The 23,110-nt window shown below is 50.9% G+C and overlaps 1 protein-coding gene across 3 annotated transcripts in view; it reads right to left on the minus strand.

The window, feature by feature from the left end:
• LOC105490806 (WD repeat domain 37) overlaps positions 1–23,110 on the minus strand; it is a 121,683-nt gene that overhangs the window by 5,389 nt on the left and 93,184 nt on the right. The window contains exon 14 of one of the 3 annotated variants that reach the window (XR_011608400.1): positions 487–617. Coding sequence is in view for 2 of the 3 variants with exons in the window: in XM_011756711.3 (XP_011755013.2) it covers positions 567–617 (51 nt within the window). In the remaining variant the exon portion in view is untranslated. Of the gene's footprint in view, positions 1–226; positions 621–23,110 lie in introns of those variants that run through there. The other 2 variants (XM_011756711.3, XM_071070549.1) reach the window with 2 other exon arrangements.

Here is a 23,110-nt window from a genome sequence, read left to right on the forward strand (position 1 = left end):
AGGCCAGGCCGCCCCGTAGCTCACTCTCTGGTGCAGAACACAGGCGAGGAGAGCCCGAGAGGCGGGAGGGGAGCCGCTCCCTCTGCGGCTGCATGCAGTGAGCTCTGTGATGTTAACAGCTCTTACTGCAGGATGGAGGAAACGGGAGCTGGGCGCTGTCACTGAGAGGACACAGCCTGTAAATCGGCGTCCCAGGGGCCTGGCTTGCTAGGCTTAGTCATACACATGAAAAAACAACCAACACAACACAAGACCCTAAGATTTTATGGAATAACCAAGAACCGCGTGACCAACGCCACCTCATGAGAAGCTGAGGATGATGCCGCACAAGCCTCTTCCTGAAGACACGCCCTCGTCACAGCAAAACTTCGACTAAGTTCTTCCCTGTCCACGTGTCCTGACATTTCAAAATAGTGATCGGTTCCCCGAAGGCTACGACTTCTGAGCAGACTTAGCAGCCACACGCCCCGTCTCCTTCACACTCACGTTTCAGAATCCAATGCCCAGATGTCATCCGATGTTTGCCTCAAAGGAATCAGCGTGGGACGTAGGAGGGCAGGCGGGGATCAGATCAAAGGAGACAGCCCAGAGATGACGGCATTGGGGCTCATTCTGTTCTACTTTGCAGGTGTTTGAACATTTCCATAATGAGACGTTTAAGAAGAAAAGGAAAAGAAAATGACCATTATTACTGTCCCTGAGAAGGAAAAATAAGTATTTATCCCTTCTCTTCTTTCTTGCAAAGGGAAGATCCTAGGTAAGCTCTCACCACTGGTGGGGTGGTGAGCAGTGTGGACATGGATGTCTGGGCAGGGGGACAGCGCATGGCTCCAAGTGAGAGGAAAGGGAAGAGACCCCAGGGATATAAGGGTGGGCTGGTGGGTCTCAGACAGAGGGGAGGAGGAGGACGTGAGGGATCCCACAGGGAGGGGGCCACTGCTCTTCCGAGGGCAATAGCCTGGGGTAGAGGAGCTGATGGTGTCCTGGGCTAGTGTGGGTTATGTCCCGTCTCCACACCCACCAGGGGCCTCCTTCCAATGCTGCTCCTGCCTGAGCATTTCCAGTCAGAACTCTGTGGGGAGTGTGTACACATGAGCGTGCACATGTGTGCTTTGCACACATGTACATGTGTTGCATTGTGTGCATGTGTATGCATGTGTGTGAGCATATGCTGTGTGTACACTGGACGTGTATGTGCATGTGTGTGCTTTGCACTCATGGACATTGCTCTGCATGTGTGTACTGTGTGCACATGTATTGTGTGTATGCATGTGTGTGTGTACTGTGTGCACGTGTGCATGTGTGCATTGTGTGCATGTGTATGCATGTGTGTGAGCATATGCTGTGTGTACATTGGACGTGTGTGTGCATGTGTGTGCTTTGCACTCATAGACATTGCTCTGCATGTGTGTGCTGTGTGCACATGTATTGTATGTATGCATGTGTGTGCTGTGTGCACGTGTGCATTGTGTGCATGTGTATTGTGTGTATGCATGTGCATGTGTGTGCCATGTGTTTCATATGCATGCATGTGTACGTGTGTGTGCATATGTGTGTGTGTGCTAGATTTAGCACACGAGAGCCTCAGAAGGGAGCAGAGGCAGGAGCTGTGTGATCAGGCTCGGTTACCAGCCCCCTCCGTGCCAGCCTCTTGGACATCCCCTGGGCCAGTTGTTCTCCAGGCTCTGAGTGCTCTTTGCTCTTCAGGCCTCTCCTGCCCACTCAGCCCTCCATGCACTGGTGATGCCCAGATCTGGGCCTTTCATCAGCTTCCCTGAACCCTTCTCACGGCTTCCTGAAGGTGGCTTGATTACCACTCGCATGTGCTTGCCCATCCCTCCAGGGCCCTCCTGACCCCGGCCTCCATCAGCCCTGGCCCTGCTCATTTTTCTTGGAGATGCCCCCAAACGATGTCCCCTACGCCACACAGATGTGCATGAGGCCACACACCACCTCGCCATGCCTGCTGGCTTCCCACGTTAAGACTTTTATGCTGAGCATGAGTTTTTTGCAAGTGAAGACATTAGTACCTCCTCCCTGTCTCCTGGAACTCCAAGCCCCGCAGGCAGCCAGCTCTGTGTGGAGTGAGGGGAGAGGGCTTTGGAACGAAACAGCCCTGCCACTTTCTGGCTGTCATTTCAGAAAAGCATTAGACTCCCTCAAGCTTGCTAGTTCATCTGTGGATGATGACAGCCCCAGTGGTGCCTGCCACCTAGGAGTGTCGTGAGGTGAGAGACCTCAGGGCTCTGCACTTTTGGGGAAGGGGCGAGCTTGGCCTCTGGGGGAGGAGTGGGGGTGTCAAACTTGACTCCTCCTGGGAGCCCCTTGCTGCCAGCTCAGGATGACACAGAAGATCCGAACACCACTGCTCTCTTCTGGAGCCGCCGGAAGCTGCCTAGTTCACGTGGACATCATGTATCATTAAATAAAAGAAAGCGAAGATCATGGCTTCTTGTATAAGTCAGTAAATTTCGGTGGATAGAATTCTCCAAAATAGAATGTGCACTTGGACTCCCTGAGCCAATCTCGGCATTGCTGGTGTGAGCCGTCCTCGCACAGCTTGGAGGCCAAGGACAGGGGCGTGGCTGCTTACGGGCAATCAACAGCCCACCCTGACCAGCCAAGGGGTGGCTCCAGGGCCCCCGCTCAATTCCAGGTGTCATTGGGGGTGGGGGGAGTGTAGGAGGGGCAGGAATTCCTCAGCAAAGCACATTTAGCCAAGTGTTCTTTCACTCTGTTTGGGAAACCATTTCAGCTGCTTTAGCAGACGATGGAACAGCAGTGGTTTAGACAACACAAGAAAACACGACTCCCCCATGGAAACCTCGGACACATTCCCGGAGTTGTGGGATGTGGATGGTCTTGGAAGCCCCCTCTTCCCACTCACGTGCTCACTCAACCTCCCAAGGTTGTGCTGGGAGTACAGCAGGGCATGGGGCTGTGGTGGTGAAGGCACTGGGAGGGGCATGGGGTGGCCACTGTGGGGCCTGGCCAGGCACCAAGGGCTGCCCAGCTGCGTCCAGGGACCGCCTCTCCCTATGCCCCACCGTGGGTCACTCAGACTCCAATCTCCACAACTTTCTTTCCCCTGCTGCCCCGGCCCTTCCAAGCTCGGAGATGTTGTGATTTACCTAGTAAAAAGTAAGCCCTCAAATTCTATTTTGAGGGTTCATGAATGAATGAAGAAAGCACTACAAAGCCAAAAGGAAAGGCAGGTGCATCAGTTCCTCCTGCAACACAAACTTTACCTCCAGCTGCCCCACAGGGCTGCTACGGGCATCAAAGGAAGTCACACCAGGGAGCCCTGGGTAAGCTGCCCAGATACAGGCACAGCCCAGCCTGCAGCCCACAGCCCACAGGGAAGGCTGAGGACATGCCAAGGCCACCTGTGCACACCTCCACCCCCGCTGGGACCCTGAGAGCCAGCCCTGTGCCCAGCGGGACCCGAACTCACTGGGTCCTGCCATCATGGCACACGTAAGCCACATAGCAGATGAAAATACTTAAAACCACTAGGTGTCAGAACATGCCACACTTTTCTAACCACATCCAATGACACCTCTTATTAGTTTAATTAAAACTGAATGCTTAATTTGGCCATATGGAGACAGAACACAGCAAGCTGTACCTAAAAGCACTTACTAGCGCCTGGACAGTACGTGCGATCCTCTGGGAGGCGCTGCAGGTGGTGGGATTCCCACAGCCACGTGGAGAAAATTCAGCCTGGATGTGCGGCCTGGCCCCACCACCTAACCAACCAATGCCTCCAATGTGCTTTCCCGTCTATCACATAAGAACAGCAGCAGCTCAGGCTGGGCGTGGTGGCTCATGCCTGTAATCCCAGAACTTTGGGAGGCTGAGGTGGGCGGATCACCTGAGGTTGGGAGTTCGAGACCAGCCTGGCCAACATGGTGCAACCCTGTCTCCACTAAAAATACAAAATTAGTCAGGTGTGGTGGCATCTGTAATCCCAGCTACCTGGGAGGCTGAGGCAGGAGAATCACTTGAACCCAGGAGGCGGAGGTTGCAGTGAGCCAAGATCGTGACACTTTACTGTAGCCCTTACTACAACAAGAGAGAAACTTCTTCTCGAAAAAAAATAGAGCAGCTCTCATGCAGGGTTTCTGGAAGACTAGAAATAAAGTGTGTAAAATGTCTGATATATAATAGCCACTAATAAATAATGGTTGTTATGATTAGCTAATATCGTGTCAATAACTCTTCACTGATAGTGGTGTGGATAAAGGAGATCAAAACACACCACAACACAATTTGATGTAGTTTTATACATGGTTATCTCACCTGTAGACAGTGATTTACCTGAAAGCAGGGAAGATATTTGTCTCAGGGATTCAACCTGTAATTTTCAAATCAGTGGGAATACCCTTTGTTTGTATGATCGGATTCTATCGTATGCTTCTTGAGTGAAAAGAGTTTTTTAATTATCTTTTCTTCTTAAGGGATTAAAAAACCTGAGAATATCAATTGTGCCCTTCCTGGTTCAGCGTAATGAGGTAAGGTGTCTATGACAGTAGATTATAATCAACACACCCACCTCACTGTGGTCATCAGACACCTGCAGAGGATGCATCTGTCTGAAGACACACACGTGGTCTCGGCCAGGGAACCGGAGCCCCACCATCAAGAGACTTACGTGCGTGTGTCTCCCACCAGGAAATCCTAATGGACCAAATATCTAAAAGCACAGAGTTTCAGAACTAAACCCTAATCTGGTGCAACTTTATCATTGGTTTAATAAGGGGGTGAATTTTTTTACTATCAGAAGGAACTTTTCCTTGACCGTTTCATGCCATTGTTCTTAGGATGTGTGAACGCATTTAAGACATTTTGTTTCCTCTCATGGCAAACATAAACCTTATATTATGAAGTTTTCTAGTGTATGAAGTGAGACTTATTTGTGTTTTCAATAGTCCAATGACTGCTAGAGAAATTTCTATCCTAAGAAAACAGAAAAACCAATCAAACTCGGGAGAGATCTCCTTGCCCACAGAGATGACAGGGCAATTACTTTGTGACCCTAAAGAGAAATACACAGCACAGGTGAGGTGCTCGATGACACACAGGCATTGAGGAGTGAGGGGTCAGTGATCACGGTGCTTGTCTGAGATGGAATTCCATTTCACGTTGTATCAGAGCCGTTCATGACAGAGGAAAGCGTCAGGCCTCGCGGTGCGGTGGGAAAACGGGACAGTGGAATGTACTCCATGGAGAGAAACAGTTATCGGTGCCTCTCTCTGAGTGAGAGGCTTGTGGATGATGTTTCTATAATTAATACATTTTACATTTACAATTAGGAAAAATCATTATTTTCAAAATATCGATGCCAATCGAATGAAGTCACAAGAGTGACAGAGCCTAAAATTCTACTGCAATACGATGAGCACAAGGCTGTCGCAGACGCTTCACTTTCTTCAAGATGAAGGGAGTTTTCTTTGAAGATACTTTTTCTCTCCTACTCAGGGCTCTTTTTAAGACTTGAAGGACAATTACAGTGGAGAAAACCCCCAAAGCTGCCCCTGGAAATGGCTCCCGCTGCTGCCACGGGCACTGGACCTGGTGTGGTCACTTGTGATTCTGGGGTTTGCGGGAGAGGCCTGCCAGGACGTCACCTCTCCAGGCTCCTACCTGGGTCAAAGCTTCAGATAGAGGATTTTCCAGCCAGCACGGAGCCTCCTGAGCACTGGCCCAGTGAGCACCTTGACCCCCTGAGGTCAGGGCGGCTGGAGGGCCAGTCCCAGGGGTTTCAGTCAAGTCCCAGCTCAAGGAAGCCACCGGGGGTCATGAGCTGCTGACCAGGAAGAGAACAGTCAGCTTGGAGGCTCTCGGGGAAGAGGCCAGGAGCCCTTCCTTAGGTCTGAATTGTCCAGGCGGCCATCCCATCCTTGGCCTTTGGGAGCTCCTCATAGTCAGGGAAAGGTGACATGGGAGCCATTTGTCACATGGAGGGAAGCCAGCCTGAGTCTGAGCCTGACCAACCAGCTCCAGCCATGACCTCCAACAAGACACCTTCTGATATTAATTCGTCTTTGTCTGAAAATGAGGCCTCTACACCTACAGGTTACATGAAATGTATGACATGGGCAGCAAAGTCCTGGCAGGTAGTGAAAACCCCAATAAATACCTGTGAGACAAGCAGCCGCTGTCCTATGGCCCCTGGGGAGAGGAACACAGTCCCCCAGGAGCCCCCTCAATCTGCGCATCCAGCACAGGTATGGGCTTCCCACTGTGGCTGCAGAATCTCCACAAACTCAGGACCCTTTGAGCCTCCGAAATGGGTCTCCTGGCTGAAGTCAGGGTGGCCGGTGGCCTGCCTCCCCTCCTCCCCTCTCCCGGGACCCGCCATCCCCGCTGTCTTCCTTGCACCCTGCTCTCCTGTGCACCCCTAGTGCTCTTCCTGCACCCCCGGTCCTCCCCTGCTCCCCTTGGCCCTCTCCCTCCTCACCCCTATCCTCCCTCTGCTCCCCCCAGGTGAGCTGTGGGGCTTCCATTCCAGGCCAATTCTTTCAGTGATGCTCCCTGGGCTGTCCCAGATTTCTTCCTGTGGACCTTGCAAGTTCTTTGAACCTGCCAGATGCCAGGCTCCCAGAAAACAGGACCCAGTGCATCATGCTGATATACAATACATAGTGCCTGCTATTTACAACGTAATCTTAATGTATGGCACACAGCACCTACTACATAATCCATAGTGCTTCCTATATGACCTTGGCATCCAATCTTCACAAAAGAGGCTGGAGAGGAAAACCAGTTGCGGTTCTAACACTTCCTCTTTCACACTCTGCCTGCCTTGGTCAAGGCACCCGACCTTCCTGGGCTCCAGTTTGCCCTTCTGAAAATGGCATGTGTCCTGGAGGGCTTATCTCTCATAGGCCTAAAGTTCTATAGCTCCGTACGGCCACTCAGGAAAAGAGCAGAGAGGTTCCTCAAAAAAACACAAACAGAACAACCATGGGACTCAGCAACCCACTGCCGGGTAGAGACCCAGGTGACAGGAAATCTGTGGGTTGAGGGGACATCGGCACCCCCACACTTATCGCAGCACTGTTCATAATCGCCAAGGTATGGAATCGCCCTTGGTGCCCAACAACGGAGAATGAATAAAGAAGATGTGGTGTAGATACACAACGGAATACTATTCTCCCATGAAAAAAATGAAATCCCAGCATCTGTGACAATATGGATGAGCTTGGTGGACATCATGTTAAGTGAAATAAGCCAGGTACAGAGAGGCAAGTACTGAGTGATCTCGTATGGAGCTCTTGTATGGATTTCCTGTATGGATTTTGGATTTCTTGTATGTAAAATCCAAAAATAAAAAAAAAAAAATTAAGTTGATCTCCTAGGAGCAGAGAGTAAACAGTGGTTATGGAAGCTTGGGAGGGGAGGATGAGGACAGGGGATGAGGAGAGATTGTTCTATTGCACAACAGGCTGACTTCGGTTAACAATAAAATAACGTATAAGACAAGATAGCGAGAAGAGAGGCTTCTGAGTGTTCTCGCCACAAAGAAATGATACACGCATGTGGTTGTGCATGATGACATATGCATGATACATGGTGATACATGCACAATGATGCATAATGAGACATGATGATGGTACATGCATGATACATGCCTGAGGTGATGCATGATAATACATGCATGAGGTGATACATAATACATGTATGAGGTGATACATCATAATACATGCACAATGATGCATAATGATGCATGATGATGATACATGCATGAGGCAATACATAATGATACATGCATGATGATACATAATGATACATGTATGATGATGCATAATGATGCATGATGATGGTACATGCATGATACATAATGATGCATGATACACATAATGATCCATGCTTGAGGCAATGGGCACACACACTACCCTGACTGGATCATTACACAATACAGATATGCATGGAAACAACAAATCATACCCCATAAACATGTACAATGTGTCCATTAAAAAAGTAAATACATAAACTTTTTAAGTCTTCTGCAACCTAGCTCTGTCCCATTTGTCTTCTACGTTTTTCATGCACCTGTTACTCTTATTCTGTCATTCATGGCACCCAGTACAGTGCTCTGTGCGTAGATGGTTTATGGCATGTAGTCAGAATAAATGGAAATAAATTTCATGCTTTCTTGCTACTTACCTTACACTAAAAAGTATCAGGTACTTCACTATGTACTCAGCACTTGCCACTCACTTTTCATTACTGTTTTTAACCCTCACAACTTTAGGGAATGCGTATTTTTGGCCTCACACAATAAATGAGGAAACAGCATTAAAGAGCTTAAGCAACTTGCCCGATATATCAAAGCTACACGGTTGGAGCTCTTAACCTCCACCCAGATGGCTTTCAGCTGCTCTCCAGAACCTGAGAATGTGGGGAGACAGGCAGTTCCTCTAACACGAGACTCTTCCCTTTATCCAGTGAGAATCTATGGTTCTCCCACAAGGGCTCTGACAAAGTTTCTTGGACCCAAAAGATACTAACAGCCGTTTTCCAGTTCCTGGGAATCTAAGATCTGGAAGTCACAGAAAGAGATGATTTTGGGGCCTCCGGTCAACATCAAGGCACCTGCTGAGGTGTGAAACGTGACCACTGTGCCCTGACGTGGTGCGTACATGTGGAGAACACCCACTTCTGACAGCCGACTGGGGCCATGAGTGGGACCAAGAGAATGGGCGCCTATCTCAACTTTGGTCCTGTGTGTGGAACACACACACACGCATACACACAGAACTTGTGTGTAAAGAACACATCGCCTTCACAAGATGGTCACCTGGGAGAAGCAGAGTGGAGAAAGACCCCACTCCTCTGAAGCTGGCTGGCAAAAGTCCGCGCTCATGACCACAGTCACTGATATCCCCAAGCCGAGGTCCGCGCTCGTGACACAGTCACTGATAACGCCTAGGGGAGGTCTGCACTCATGACACAGTCACTGATAACGCCTAGGGGAGGTCCGCACTCATGACACAGTCACTGATAATGCCTAGGGGAGGTCCGCACTCATGACACAGTCACTGATAACGCCCAGCGGAGGTCCATGCTCATGACACAGTCACTGATAACGCCCGGCGGAGGTCGGCGCTCATGACACAGTCACTGACATGCCTAGCGGAGGTCCATGCTCATGACACAGTCACTGATAACGCCCAGCGGAGGTCGGCGCTCATGACACAGTCACTGACATGCCTAGCGGAGGTCCATGCTCATGACACAGTCACTGATAATGCCTAGCGGAGGTCCACACTCATGAGCACTGTCACTGATAACACCCAGCAGAGGTCGGCGCTCATGACACAGTCACTGACATGCCTAGCGGAGGTCCGCACTCATGACACAGTCACTGACATGCCTAGTGGAGGTCCGCACTCATGACACAGTCACTGATATGCCTAGTGGAGGTCCGTGCTCACGAGCACAGTCACTGATAATGCCTAGCGGAGGTCGGCGCTCATGACACAGTCACTGACATGCCTAGCAGAGGTCCGCGCTCATGACACAGTCACTGATATGCCTAGTGGAGGTCCGTGCTCACAAGCACAGTCACTGATAACGCCTAGCGGAGGTCGGCGCTCATGAGCACAGTCACTGATATGCCTAGCGGAGGTCTTAGAAGGGCCCCCATGTGTCATTATCACACGCTTATTTGTAAGAGTTTGAGGATACTTCCCCGACGGCTTCATTTATCTGACTGTGGAAAGAGCTTGCAAGCCAGGTCACGATTGAGAACCCGCGTGGACCCAGCAACCAGACGGCACGCCCACGTGATCTGCCCTCGAAAGCACCTGCTTTCAATCCAGAGGGCGAGAGGTGAGGAAGTGTTACCTGTCCAGTGAAACCAACCCCGCCTGTAATGAGAACAGCACCAGTGCTTGCCGGGGCACGTTCCCTGGGATGGCGCAGCCACACCTGCAGGGGCTGGAGCCTATTTTTGCTGCTGGATGCTGCTCAGCACCCACCCCTCCTGCTTTCCTTGGGAGCCTCCTTCCAGGCCCTTGGATGACTTGATGGGACCGTCTCTTGCCACAGGAGCCAGAGGGTCCAGACAGGCCCCTCCCCAATGACACAGTTAGAAGGGAGGTGGCATGTGAATGAACCCTGACCTCTGAGATGCTCGCTCCTGAAACTGTGACTCTTGAGCTAAGGACACAAGGAAACGCCCCGCTAACTGCTTCTGCCCAGCTGTCTCCAGCATAGCGCCCAGCTCCTCACCTCCAAAAGTGCGTTAGCTCTCTTCTGTCAGCCCACATTGCTGCAGCTCCCGGCCCTGATATCCTAACAGCACTTTCCCTTTGGTGATTGGCCAGCGGCTTCTGCTGTTTGCATCTAGAAAATCCAAATGACAAAACGGCTCACAGCCTGTTCAAAACGGAGGGCAACGCCACACCTCTAGGAAGGCGACCCCTCCAGGCGGAAGGTTTTCCACGCCGAGCTGTGTTATATGTGCAGTCTTCTCCCTATAACAGAATAGACTTTGAAAGTAAGAACCAATGTGAATGGAACTGATGCTGGACAGCACAGTTGCAGACGGTGGACCCCACAGATCTTCACATGTGGCATGAGAGAAACAGCAGTCCCCAAAACTGTGGGGATGTTTTCCCTTCAGAAAAACCAAACAAGCAAAATGACTCTGGAACATAATGTCACTGGCAAAAAGTACACCCAGAGTCTGTGCAGGGCAGCCTCCTCCGTCCACACACATTCTCTCTTTATGTCAACATCAAAATTGCTAGAAAAATGAATATGGGCTCATTCAAAGCCATTAGCTCCCATACAACACAGATGTCGCAATAGTGAGACTGGTGTGTCCATGTTGAATTTCCCCATGTTTGACTCCATCACCGTTCATCAAAGGAATGTGTCACGGTCCCCGTGCCATTAAGAAAGTGTTTCTATTTCACCTCTTCTGTCTGCTCGGGGACTGAACTGCTGTGAGAAAGCTACTCACAGGGCTTTCTCCTGGGAAAGCTACTCCTGCTGCCCCTGCAAGCTACTCCTGCTGCACCTGCAAGCACATATTACCCCGCAGAACCCTAAACTCCTCCAGGACACACAAAACAAAACAAGACTCCCAACTCTCTCTCGCTAGCCACCTCCACCCCCAGAATTCATTGCAGCCAACACAATGCCAGGCTTCAAAATGGGGCTGTGGGATGTTTGTCTAATTGTCTCCGAAATACTTGCATAGAACCAAGGCTCGTGCGGTGGCTCTCGCCTGTAATCCCAGCACTTTGGGAGGCCGAGGCATGTGGATCATGAAGTCAAGAGATCGAGACCATCCTGACCAACATGGTGAAACCCTATCTCTACTAAAAATACAAAAATTAGCCAGGCATGGTGGCGGGCGCCCATAGTCCCAGCTACTCCGGAGGCTGAGGCAGGAGAATCACTTGAACCCAGGAGGTGGTGGTTGCAGTGAGCCAAGATCACACCACTGCACTCCAGCCTGGTGACAGAGTGAGACTCCATCAAAAAAAAAAAAGAAAAGAAAAGAAAAGAAAGAAAGAAAAGAAAGAAAGAAAGAAAGAAAAGAAAAAAGAAAGAAAGAACCGAGGCTCTAGCATTTTCTAATTTTAGGAACCATGAACCATCAGGTGCCACCAAAGTTGAGGAGGCGTTTTTCTAAATGCAAATCTTCACAGTTTCTTCTGCCAGAGGCACAGAGCAGGCTCACTGGATTTTCTGTTCTACCTCAAAGCCACTGCATGTTTTTTCTTATTTCTTATTTAATTTTTTTTTAAACAAGCCAACCAACTAAAACAACAAATTGACCTTCATTCAGGCAGCTCCCAGAACACACTGGCTGGACCCCAGTAACTTCCCACACTGTGGAACATCAGGGCCCTCATCTTTAAAGATGTGGCTTGAGGTTTACAGGCCTTATCGCCCATCAGCTATCCAGTCAGATGCAATTGCTCTGGAAGCAAGTAGCCCAAATAGACAGGGCCTTCTGGAAAGGAGCCTTCAGAGGCTGAAAAGCATCTCAGAAGAGCAGCCCGCTCTCCACCCAGCTGGCAACTAAATGGGTGGTAGTGTTGATTTCATTGTCTCAGCGTGGGTTCGCTTAGAAACAGTCTCTGAGTCAAAGATTTGAGCAGGTGATTTATTAGGCACTTGCTCCCAGGCAAAAACGGTCAGGGGTGGGAGGATGAAAGGGAAGAAACCAAAACGTGCAGAGCATTGTCCTCGCAGCTAACATGGCCATGTGCAAACATGCCAGCCAGCAGGATGTCAGCAAGGCCCTTGCGGCTAACAGGGCCACGTGTGAACGTGCCAGCCAGCAGGATGTCGGCAAGGTGCTGAGCACCCTCCGGGAACCGTCCCTACCTGAAATATGGGTGTGATGGACAGAGCACACACAGCCACCCTGCAGCATGAGATGACTGTGAGTACAGGACACACAGAATGAAGCTGGAAGATGAAAAAAAAAAATGTCTGCCTTGCTGACTTCATGAGGCACATACTGAGCTTTGGGAGATCATTTCTGGACTTAAATATGAGAGAGAAGTAAACCCCCATTTTATTTCAAAGCTTAGTATGCCTGTAAGTCACCAGCAGATCTTGTCAAAATGCAGATTCTGACCAGAGAGCCTGGGTTTGCGACTGAGACTACCTCCTGCTGAAATGCTGACGACACTCCGAATAGCAAGGGTTTTGGCCTCTATTATTTGGGGTTTTCTATCATTCACCATTGAAACTAATCCTAACTAATTAAAATAGTTTCACATTGGGGAGGACAATAAAGTTTTTGTCTTCTTTAAACTACTATGACTTGGGGTCTGTCAAAATCTCAAAAAAAAAAATATTAATATACTTCATTTCACTCGATCTCATTTGGGACACAAATGGAGACCAGAATCACAAGTCTCTTTGGAAACTGTTCTCAGCCTTCCTAGCTCAGCTGAAATGGCCTTTTCCAGGGACACTGGGACCGCTGAGGTGTGGTGGGGTCTCTGCTGGCTCCCCAGGCGTTCACACCTTGGAAAGCTGCAGAGCTGACTTCAGGTTGTGCCGTTTCCCATGCCTGTGCCATCTCTCATCTACATAAAGCATAAGGCGCTCAGGCCGCGTGTTGGAAAACAACGCTTTGACATTGTCTACTGGATTTTCACAGTCTCCCTCTCACAGGAGGACACGCGTGGATCCTGGCCACAAGCACGTCTGAGCTCTCTCTCCTGCGTGTGCTCCTGTTGAAGACATTCAGCCTCCGACTGCCCTCGGGAGGATGGAGACGCCCCGGTGCCAAGGCCAGAGTCCGTGCACAAAGCGAGGGCTGAGACCATGGAGGCCCCTCATCTCCTCCAGTGGGTTCCTGAAGCCATGTCCCTGCTCGTGGAGGAAGAAAGCCGAGTCCCACCTCCATGACTGGGCTGCCCTGCAGCTCAGGAAAAGGTGGGCGTGCTGGCCTGGCTGGAGGCATCCGAATGCCTGGAGCCTTGTAGTGGGTTCTGCTGCTGATGCCAGCAGCTGAATATTTAGAAACTCGCCCGCTTTGGGGTGATACAGTGAGGCCCTGGCGGCTGCGCTGCCTGAGACGATACTCTTGCGTTTGCAGGGGAGGTTTCAAGGCCTGCTGGAGTCAGCGGCTACCTCGCTGCCCTGGGAGGTGAGTGAGTAGCCCATCCCCATGCTGGCTTCCTGCAGGATGCAACCTGCATTTTCACCCCAAACAGACACAGTCTTGGACATCTGCTTGCCAGCATAGAAAATGCGTTGTTTCCCCCAAGTTTATTTTGGTTAATGGATTGAATTGGTTTTTTTAAACTGCATTGCTTTGAAACATCACTGGAGTTTTTCAGTTTTCATATTACTACATTTTTGATGTATTATGATTGAAATGCTATTTTAATGATGGTCAAAGCGGCTCCCAAGCCCTCCTTCACTGGCGAAGCACCAAGGAAGGTACTCAAGTGAGCTCCCAGTGTGCGTGGGGCTGCTCTCGCTTTTGAGAAAATGTGAAGGAGGCCAGGCGTGGTGGCTCACACCAGTAATCCCAGTGTTTTGGGAGGCCAAGGCAGGCGGATCATGAGGTCAGGAGTTCGAGACCAGCCTGGCCAGCATGGTGAAACCCCATCTCTATTAAAAATACAAAAATTAGCCGGGCATGGTGGCAGGCGCCTGTAATCCCAGCTACTCGGGAGGCTGAGGTAGGAGAATCGCTTGACCCCAGGAGGTGGAGGTTGCAGTGAGCAGAGATCATGTCATTGCACTCCAGCCTGGGTGATAAAGTGGGACTCCAAGAAAGAAAAGAAGAGAAGAGAGGGGATGGGGAGGGGAGGGGAGAGGAGGGGAGGAAGGAAGGAAAAAGAAAGGAAGGGGAGGAAAAGAGAGAAAGAGGAAGGAAGGAAAGGAGGGAGGGAGGGGAGGGAAGGGAAACAGGGAGGGAGGGAGGGAGAGAAGGAAGGAAGGAAAGAAAAAGAAAAAACGTGAAGGAAATGGAACGCTGTGGCTGTGCAGGTCACGTGGCATTGAGCAGGCTGCTCTCTGTGCTGCTGGGGTGCGGCCCTCACACCATGCCCACCACAGGCGATCCTGCTTTCGATGACTGTGGGAGGAAATGACAGCCACGTCCCACACAGATTTGAAATCTGACATTTGGAAAACTGAACTCATCATCTGTTTTCCCCCTTTTTTACTTTTCAATTCCTTCTTCTTCCTCGCTTCTCCACTCTCAAAATGTTGCAGTCATCATCGATTCTTTCCTCTCTCCCGAGTTCAGTTCGAGGCAGAACCCTGAGGTAGTGTCACGAGCATCTCCTCAGGCCCTTGGCCGTGAGAGCTTCTCCTCCACCCTCCATCCTGGATGAGCTGGTGAAGATGGTCCTTCCTCAGAAATAACCACAACACACTGGTCCTCCTCTGAAAAGTCTAGGAAGCTCCCCTGTGCTTCAAAACCCAAGAGCTCTGCCTGGTTTTCTCCAAGTCTCCCCTCACCCCCAGATGGCCATTTCCTCTCCCCATGATTTGCCTGCACAAGTTTCAGTGAAAAAATGGTGACTAGTCCCTTCACAGGGGCTGTGGCAGATGAAAGAGAAGTCAGCTGTCAACCTGCAAGTCAACAGCAGCCTCTCCATACAGGGGACTTTCCATTCCCGTCTTTGAACTTAGTAAGTCATTCACTTCCCACACAGACTCCAGCATCTCCGCTCGCCACCCCCACACACCCCCCGACCCTGATCGCACCCACCAGCCTCTGCCACATTTAGAGTTAGATGTCTCTCCCTGTCTCTGTCTCTGTATCTCTTCCTGTCCCTGTCTCTCTCTGTGTCTCTCTGTCTCTCCGTCTGTCTCTGTCTCTCTATCTCTCCCCATCTCTCTCTATCCCTGTCTCTCTCTGTCTCTCCCTAACTCTGTCTCTGATTCTCTGTATCTTACTATCTCTGTCTCTCTGTCTCTTCCTCTCTCTCTCTGTCTCTCCCTATCTCTGTCTCTCCCTGCCTATCTCTGTCTCTGTCTCTCTCCCTGTTTCATGTGCACACATGTTGCACACACGCACGTGGGATCACTCGGGAGCCGTTCGCCTCTGTGGTGAGCGTGTTGTGATGCTAAGCTCTCTCTCAAGTGTGTTCTGCTGGTAATGATGGTCAAGGTGCTTTCGGGGTATGTGCTGATTGCTGTGGTCACTTGATGGCGGCAATGGGGTGGGACCCACAGCTGGCTCCAGCACCCACGCGGCCTCTTCTGCCCAAGGTCACCCCCACAGCAGGGCTGTGAAGACGTGGCTGCACCCCCCAGTGCCCCAACCTTGAGAGCAAAGTGAGAAGAGAAAGAAAGAGGAGCGAGAAGATGACCTCCTGGGACCCCTGCCCCAGGGGAGCCCAGTTCCTCAGATGCACATCACAGACCCCAGGGGCCCTTTCCTCTAGAAGGCATCTGCACAAACAGCCATGGGACCCTCAAAAGGTGGCTCCCTTCGCACAGGAGAACACGCACACACACGGACCTGCTGAGGACATGCGTGTGCAGCGTGAGCATTGCCATCAGTGCTGTGTGACAGTCACCTCTTCTCCAGACCCTGCTTGGAGCAGGAGTCCCTGACCTGTCTCACCACCACGTGCTCTCATGTTTATTGAAGGAAATCAGATGCAGCAACAAACATGCTTCTCAGGCTCAGAAACGAAACTCTTGCCACTGAGCTGATGAGTCTCTCTGTGCTTCTAAACAGTGTGGAAAAAGTTAATGAATGAGGCTCAGGCAGGCCTGCGGTTCCTTCAGTCGGGGCATCAAAAGCCTGGGCAGCTCCCCGCAGTTTTAACAGAGGCTGTTGATGGGCATGTTTCAAAACAAACTGCCATGGCACTGACAGGCCAATGACAGCACCATGCAGTGCTGGAGGGGAGCCGGGGGGCACAGCCACAGAGCTCAGTCCTGGGGACTCGGGGGGCACAGCCACAGAGCACAGCCCTGGGGACATGGGACCCGAGGGGGTACAGACACAGAGCCTAGCCTGCCCTGGGGACACAGGACCCGAGGGGGCACAGCCACAGGGCCCAGCCTGCCCTGGGGACATGGGGTGGAGCCTGAGGATGGCTGGGGTCAGGCAGCCCTGTCCTCATCCCCAACACTCCACATCCCCAGGGTAGCTGGAGACCCAAGCAGATGACTCGGATGCAGGACAGGAAAGGGCATAAGTGACTGACAAGCTCCAGGTCTGTCCTGATGGGATCAGAGGGGAGGCAGGAAGGGCCCTCCATGGCAGGCAGGTGGGGCGCCTCTGCGGAAACCATAGCAGGTTACAGAGAAGAATCTGGAAAAGAGGCCACGCGGCTGGGGGCAGAGGGAGGGCCCCTGGGAACCAGGGAGGGCCTCCATGAGATGAGGAAGCACTCATGGTGGGAGAGCCCACAGAGAGAGACGGAGGTGCGGACGCTGCTCTGGCCATAAAACCAGGTATGCATCTCAAGGGCCGCAAGACGGTTTCTTTAATGTAGATTTTAAATCCCCAGGTGAAGGGTTGTCCATGGATCTTCCCCTGGGCGCCTTCTAACCCAACAGACAGCTTGTCTGGTTCCCAAATGTCACACTGCATGGGGGTGAGATGGAATCCCGCACAATCCCTCAGGAAGAACTAGAAATTGCGAAACTCCCAAACAACCCAGTAACCACGCAGCTGCTGCAGCCATGTACGAATGCAGCGGGTGAAAGCCCCACTGCTCCTCCACTCCCCGGCCTGCACTGACACGCACTCCAATGACGGCTCAGGCCTTCCTAGAAAGGGCAGGTCCTGACCTGGGCTAACATTTGTAGGTAAATTATTGGATATGAACTACACGCCATTGAACACTGATATTTCCATAACGAGGTCAAATGAAAATATTAGCAATTTTGCAAAATTTCTCAACATTTGGGGAGATCTCTTATCTCCCCTGAAATTTGCAAATTTCTTTGCGACAGAGACCACATTTTATCACTCTGATGTTTATGACAAATTGGCAGGAAGTCTAAAAATCTCATTTTAGAGACATGCAGATTGAGACCCAGAGAAAAGCTTCTCCTGCTAAACAACTGTTATCTGGTTTGGAGAGAAAAAAAGAGAACTAATACAGGCTAGAAAACACATTTTTAGAGAATGGTTAAAGATGAAAGAGTTATTACAAAGCCTAGCAGATGTTAACATGTTACAAGCACACAAAATAATTTAAAGCTACAGTGATCTTTTCAAACATTATATGATGAGTTTGGTTCATATGATGGTCATGAAAAGGAATTTATTTCAGCATAATCTAAGATTTATACCAACTGCGCTAGGCAGAGTCATAGTCCCTCAAAAACATCCTCGTCCCCATCCTGGGCCCCGTGACTGCATAATGCTCCATGGTGAGGGATTAAAGCTTCAGGGAAAGGAGGTAGCTACTCAGCCCACCTTGAAATAGGGAGGCTGTCCCAGATCATCTGGGTGTACCCCATGTAACCTCAAGGACCCTTCCATGGAAGCTTGCAGAAGAGAGAGGCCGAGGGAGACGGAACGAGGGAAGGATGGAGCAGGCAGGGCTGCCTGTGGCTGTGAGGATGGGGAGGAGCCCGCAAGGAGGTCCTGGAGGCTGGAAGGGTAGAGAAACGGCATCTCCCCAGAGCTGCTGGAAGGAGCCCGGCTATCGCTGAGTGGACACCGCGTCGGACTCTAACCCACAGACTGTGAAATAACAAACCTGTGTTCAGCCTGTGAGTTTGTGTTCATTTGTGACAGCAGCCCCGGGAAACTCACACAGCAGCTTTCGCCAATATATAGATTTTCCTATTTCTCAGAAAATTCTACAATTTCTATAATTTCCTGTATAAGTACAGATTTTCCTGTACTGCTCAGGACACTGTCCTGATAAGAAGTTATCGACAGATAGAAAATCAATAGGTAGAAAAAGTTAAAATACTGGCTTTTTAACTAAAGGTAATAAGTCTGGTAAAGGTTTGTTCTTGGAAGAGAAGTTTGCAAAGTGTTTTGTCCTGGCATCACTGGTGAGCGTCTTTGAAGATCTGCAAAGGTGCACGGCAGGCAGCTCCCCGGGAGCTTCTGTTCACTTTTCCAGGGTTTCGCGCCCCTGCGCTGCTCCCTGACGCTGGCTGGAAGGCCATCGGGTGCTCTGTGTGGGATGAAATGTGAGAACCAGGCAAGTGCAGGCAAGGGAGATAAACCAGAGTGAGGAGGCCAGAGGGGGACCCGGAGAGCCAGAGCCCCGGGGAAGAGAAGAGAGGGGCGATTAGAACAATGGGAAACTGAGAACAGCACAGAAGAGAGGAAAGACAGAAGGAAGATGTACAGGAGGACTACGTGGGAAGGGAACCGCTGACTTCTTTCCAGCCAGAACCGAGGCCGGCCCTTGTCTGAGTCAGGCAGGCAGGGCCCGTGGGAAGGATAGAGACGCCAGTGGGGTGGGGGTGCATGGTGGTGTTGGCCTTTCCCACCCCAGGCCCCTACGATGTCGCCCTGCACAGGCCACGTGAGTGTTTCCTTGAAAAACAACACAGGGCAATCTGGACTATTGCAGTTTCACTGGAAGTCTTTGAACACAAACCGAAACCTACATGTTTTTTATACCTAATATGTACATATATTCACAAAACAAAGCAATTCTTTTTTCCCCCCCCTCCAAAAAGGCAGGAAAAAAACAATGATCCCAAAGTGTCTTCTATGAACATTTTTGGCTGAGTTTGAACCACATTTTGTCTAGGCAGGCCTTGCACACCAGAAAGACCTCCGAGAAAACCTTTTCTTCTCTTTCTCATATGGTCTCTGGTTTACCGGCTAAAAGCAATAACTTCGGGGGAAGAAAGAGACCATTGTCCCTTTACCTCTGGCTTCCTTAGTCAGGAATATGAGGTTTTATAACTGGACCAAAACTGGACTTCATGACTGATTCTGCACCATTTACCAGCATTAGACTTGCCATGACTGTTAGATGTACTTGAAAGTTGTCCAGCTTCCTCGCCAATCCTTGCAGGCAACAGATGTCAGCCCTCCGGGTACTGCCGGTCAGCACAAATGCCTACTCTCAGAGCTTTGGAGAATCAGACTGGGGTGGTCAGGAGCTCCTGATTCATTCTCTGCCCAAGCCAACGTTTAATGTCTCCAAGTGGGTCTGTGAGCTCAGTCGCTCCTCTGCAAGGTGTCAGTGCTCCAGTGCAGAAGCCGTGACTGTCTACCCCTGTGTGCACGCATGGGAGTGCGCTGACAGTGGGTGCAGGCCGGGCAGGACTCTTTTTAAGTTGGATTCCAGGAGAGACTGAGTTAGGAAGCTTCTGCCTCTTCCTCATGGTTCTGTTTCAAAGAGAGTCATTGCTCTGTGGTTCACTGCGGTGTGCCGTGGGGCACACGTGGTCTGGCTCTGCTGGGCCTTCCAGCGCCTGAACCCCTCAGTTCTGGGGAAACCCCTGCCTCCTGCATGAGCATCAGATGCTGGATCCTCAGCTCCTTAAAGCGAGGGCTCAGCTCTGCTATCGGCATGCTCATGATTTTTTAATCAGGAGCCATAGGTTTTAAACAATAGCAACCATGGAGAATTCTTTCTGCTTGATAGAGGACATAAAATCACGGAGTTTCTGGGTCAGGCGCGGCGGGATACACTGGACACACACTGTTCCTGAGGACAGCTCCTGGCGGGTTCTGTGATCAGCCATGGAATGTGGACTGAGACTGGAGCTGCGCCTGTGCAGAAGGCTCTCAGGACACTCAATCCCTTTTCCATTTACATCTCCAGATAAAAGTTTCTGCAGTTCCAACGGTGACACCCGACTGATGCATTGAAGTGCATGGTGCACCATCAACTGTGGGTCAGGCTGGGTGCCCTGGCTCACACCTGTAATCTCAGCACTTTGGAAGGCCAAGGCGGGCAGATCACCTAAGGTCAGGGGTTCTCAAGACCAGCCTGGCCAACATGGTGAAACTCTATCTCTACTAAAAGTATAAAAATTAGCCAGGCATGGTGGCAGGCACCTGTAATCCCAGCTACTTGGGAGGGTGAGGCAGGAGAATCGCTTGGACCTGGGAGGCAGAGGTGAGCTGAGATCATGCCACTGCAGTCCAGCCTGGATGACAGTGAGACCCTGTCTCAAAAAAAAAAAAAATAGGCTGGGTGCGGTGGCTCACACTTATAATCCCAGCACTTTGGGAGGCCAAGGCAGGCGGATCACGAGGTCAGGAGATCAAGACCACGGTGAAACCCTGTCTCTCCTAAAAATATAAAAACAAAAAAAATTAGCCGGGCATGGTGGCAGACACCTGTAGTCCCAGCTACTCGGGAGGCTGAGGCAGGAGAATGGCATGAACCCAGGAGGCGGAGCTTGCAGTGTGCTGAGATGGTGCCACTGCACTCCAGCCTGGGCGACAGAGTGAGACTCTGTCTCAAAAAATAAATAAATTAATTAATTAATTAATTAATTAAACAAAACAAAGCAAAAAATAAAGGTGGGTCAATGCGGGGCGCAGTCCTGGGCCCTGCTCTTACATGCTTAGAAGCGGCACAGTGCCCCACGCCTGGAAGGCTCCCGTGAACAGCACTCGTACTTGACTGAATCACCCATCAAACCTTGGAGAGAGATGAGACCCAAACAGCCAGGCGCTTTCCAGAGACAGTGGCTGATGTTTCTGGCTTGCGGCTGCTATAGTAGGAAGGGCGTCGAGGTCCATGTTTAGCTGAGAGGGCTGCATGCCACACAGGTTACACACTCTCCTATTCACAGCAACCCTCACTGGGTTCCTCTGTCAATGTCTAACAAGGTTGTGAACCAAACTAAAGCATGAAAGAGCCCAGAAAGTCATCTTTTTCTAGATGAATCAGCTCAACTTGTGATTACCTGTTGAACCAGTTCAAACTAGACCCATCTTTTATTTCACTAAAACTCCTGAACCAAAACGTAAGAAATATTTCAGAACCTGAAATCAACTCATATTTTGAGGCGCTGACTCACAGGACAAGCACTGTTGTTTGCAAACAAGCCGCAAGGCTGCATTCTCCGGACAAGGTATGAATGGTGCTACCTGATGCATGATGGAGTGGCTGATAAAGGCAGTAGTAACTCTTGTCTCCCCTCCATACCCCTGCTCATGAGGCTTTTGGGTTCTGACCACATTCTGGTAGTGTCCAGAGATGGCTCCCTCTGTGCCACAGATGGATGTGGGAAGCTCCAGATTTACTGACTCGTCCCAGAGGTCATGGCCACGCCTGGCTCACCAGGCTCCAGCGCCCCAGGAGGAAATGAGGGACTGGGGAGGAGCTCCATGGACTCAGTCCCTCTGGGTCCAGGACTTCGTGAATAACTAAGAGAGCCCAGTGCTGCTGTCAGGAAACAGCCTCACTGCTCTACTGGTGCTTCTCATAGAGAACGTCTTGTGAAGGTAGAAAATGATTCTGCACGCCCACCTCGGCCTTCATGGGCTCGGCTGGTGTACTCCATCTTCTCTTCTTCCCCATCCTTCCTCACTCTGCCCTCTTCCTCTCTCCTGTGACCATCAGCCTCCATCTCTGACCCCCCCTCTAGGACACATGGTGCTCCAGGGCCTCTTCCCCAGGGCTCCCTCCTGTCTCACAAAGACCTTTGCAAATTTCACCACAAAGCGCCCAGGCCCACCTCAGCGCTCCACTTGTCACATGTGGATCCGTTGGCCCTCCATGCTCAGCAGCACATGCACCCAGATGGCCACATGCCCACTCACTCACACCTGGGTGTCTGTCCTTCATGCCCCTCTGCCCTGGGCTCAGGCAGATACTGGATTCGCTATTTCTGTGCACCACAACCACACCATCAAAGCAGGGGCAGGGGCTTCCGTAGCTGGAGCAGAGAGCAGTGCCAAGGGTGCCTGTCATGTGTGTGCACATGTGTGTGCTCACACGTGTGCATGTGTGTGGTGTGTGGACACCTCTGTGCATGCTCACAGGCATGTATGTATGTGGTGTGTGTGCTCATATGTGCATGCTCACATGGGTGTGCTGTGTGGTGCGTGTGTACGTATGTGCATTTTGTGTGGTGCATGCATGTGCATGTATGTGTCCTCATGTGTGTGCTCGTTTGTGTGTGCTCGCATGTGTGCATGTGTACACGCGTGTGTGCATGTTTGTGTGTGATGGAGCGAAGTCAGGAGGGGACCACCTGTCTGAGGACGAATCAGGAGGGAAGCAGCCCCAGGAAGGGAGCCTCAGGACAAAGCCAACCATGATCGAGTGGCCTGTGCCCTCTGTGTGTGCCGCCCAGCAGCTCTCATCCCAGCCTATTCAGGACGCACAGGCTCATGAGCGGCGAGAAGGCCTTTCCTGTCAGCGGAATCCATGGTGGCAGAAGAGGCAGAGACTGTTGGGAACTGTCCCTCTCCCTTATCTCTCCCCCTCCACAAAGAAGGACTCTGGAGCCACTCAATCTAACAGCAGATCAGTTTCCTACCAGGCACTGATTTGCAGAAAGGACTAATGTGCAGATTAAAAACGGACACTGCTGAGCAAAGCAATTTCCGCCCTGTGATATTTGAAAGTGCTGATAACTGCCATAGCAACCCACTCGCCACACTTCAGCTTCCCGCGGCCCCGGTCTTCACAGCTGGTGGCTGTGGCCGCGAGGTTAAGACGACGTTAGCTTTCTAAGGCTAGACAGACTG

The sequence above is a fragment of the Macaca nemestrina genome, chromosome 9 (genome assembly GCF_043159975.1).
Source record: "Macaca nemestrina isolate mMacNem1 chromosome 9, mMacNem.hap1, whole genome shotgun sequence".
In the NCBI taxonomy this organism is placed as follows: domain Eukaryota; kingdom Metazoa; phylum Chordata; class Mammalia; order Primates; family Cercopithecidae; genus Macaca; species Macaca nemestrina.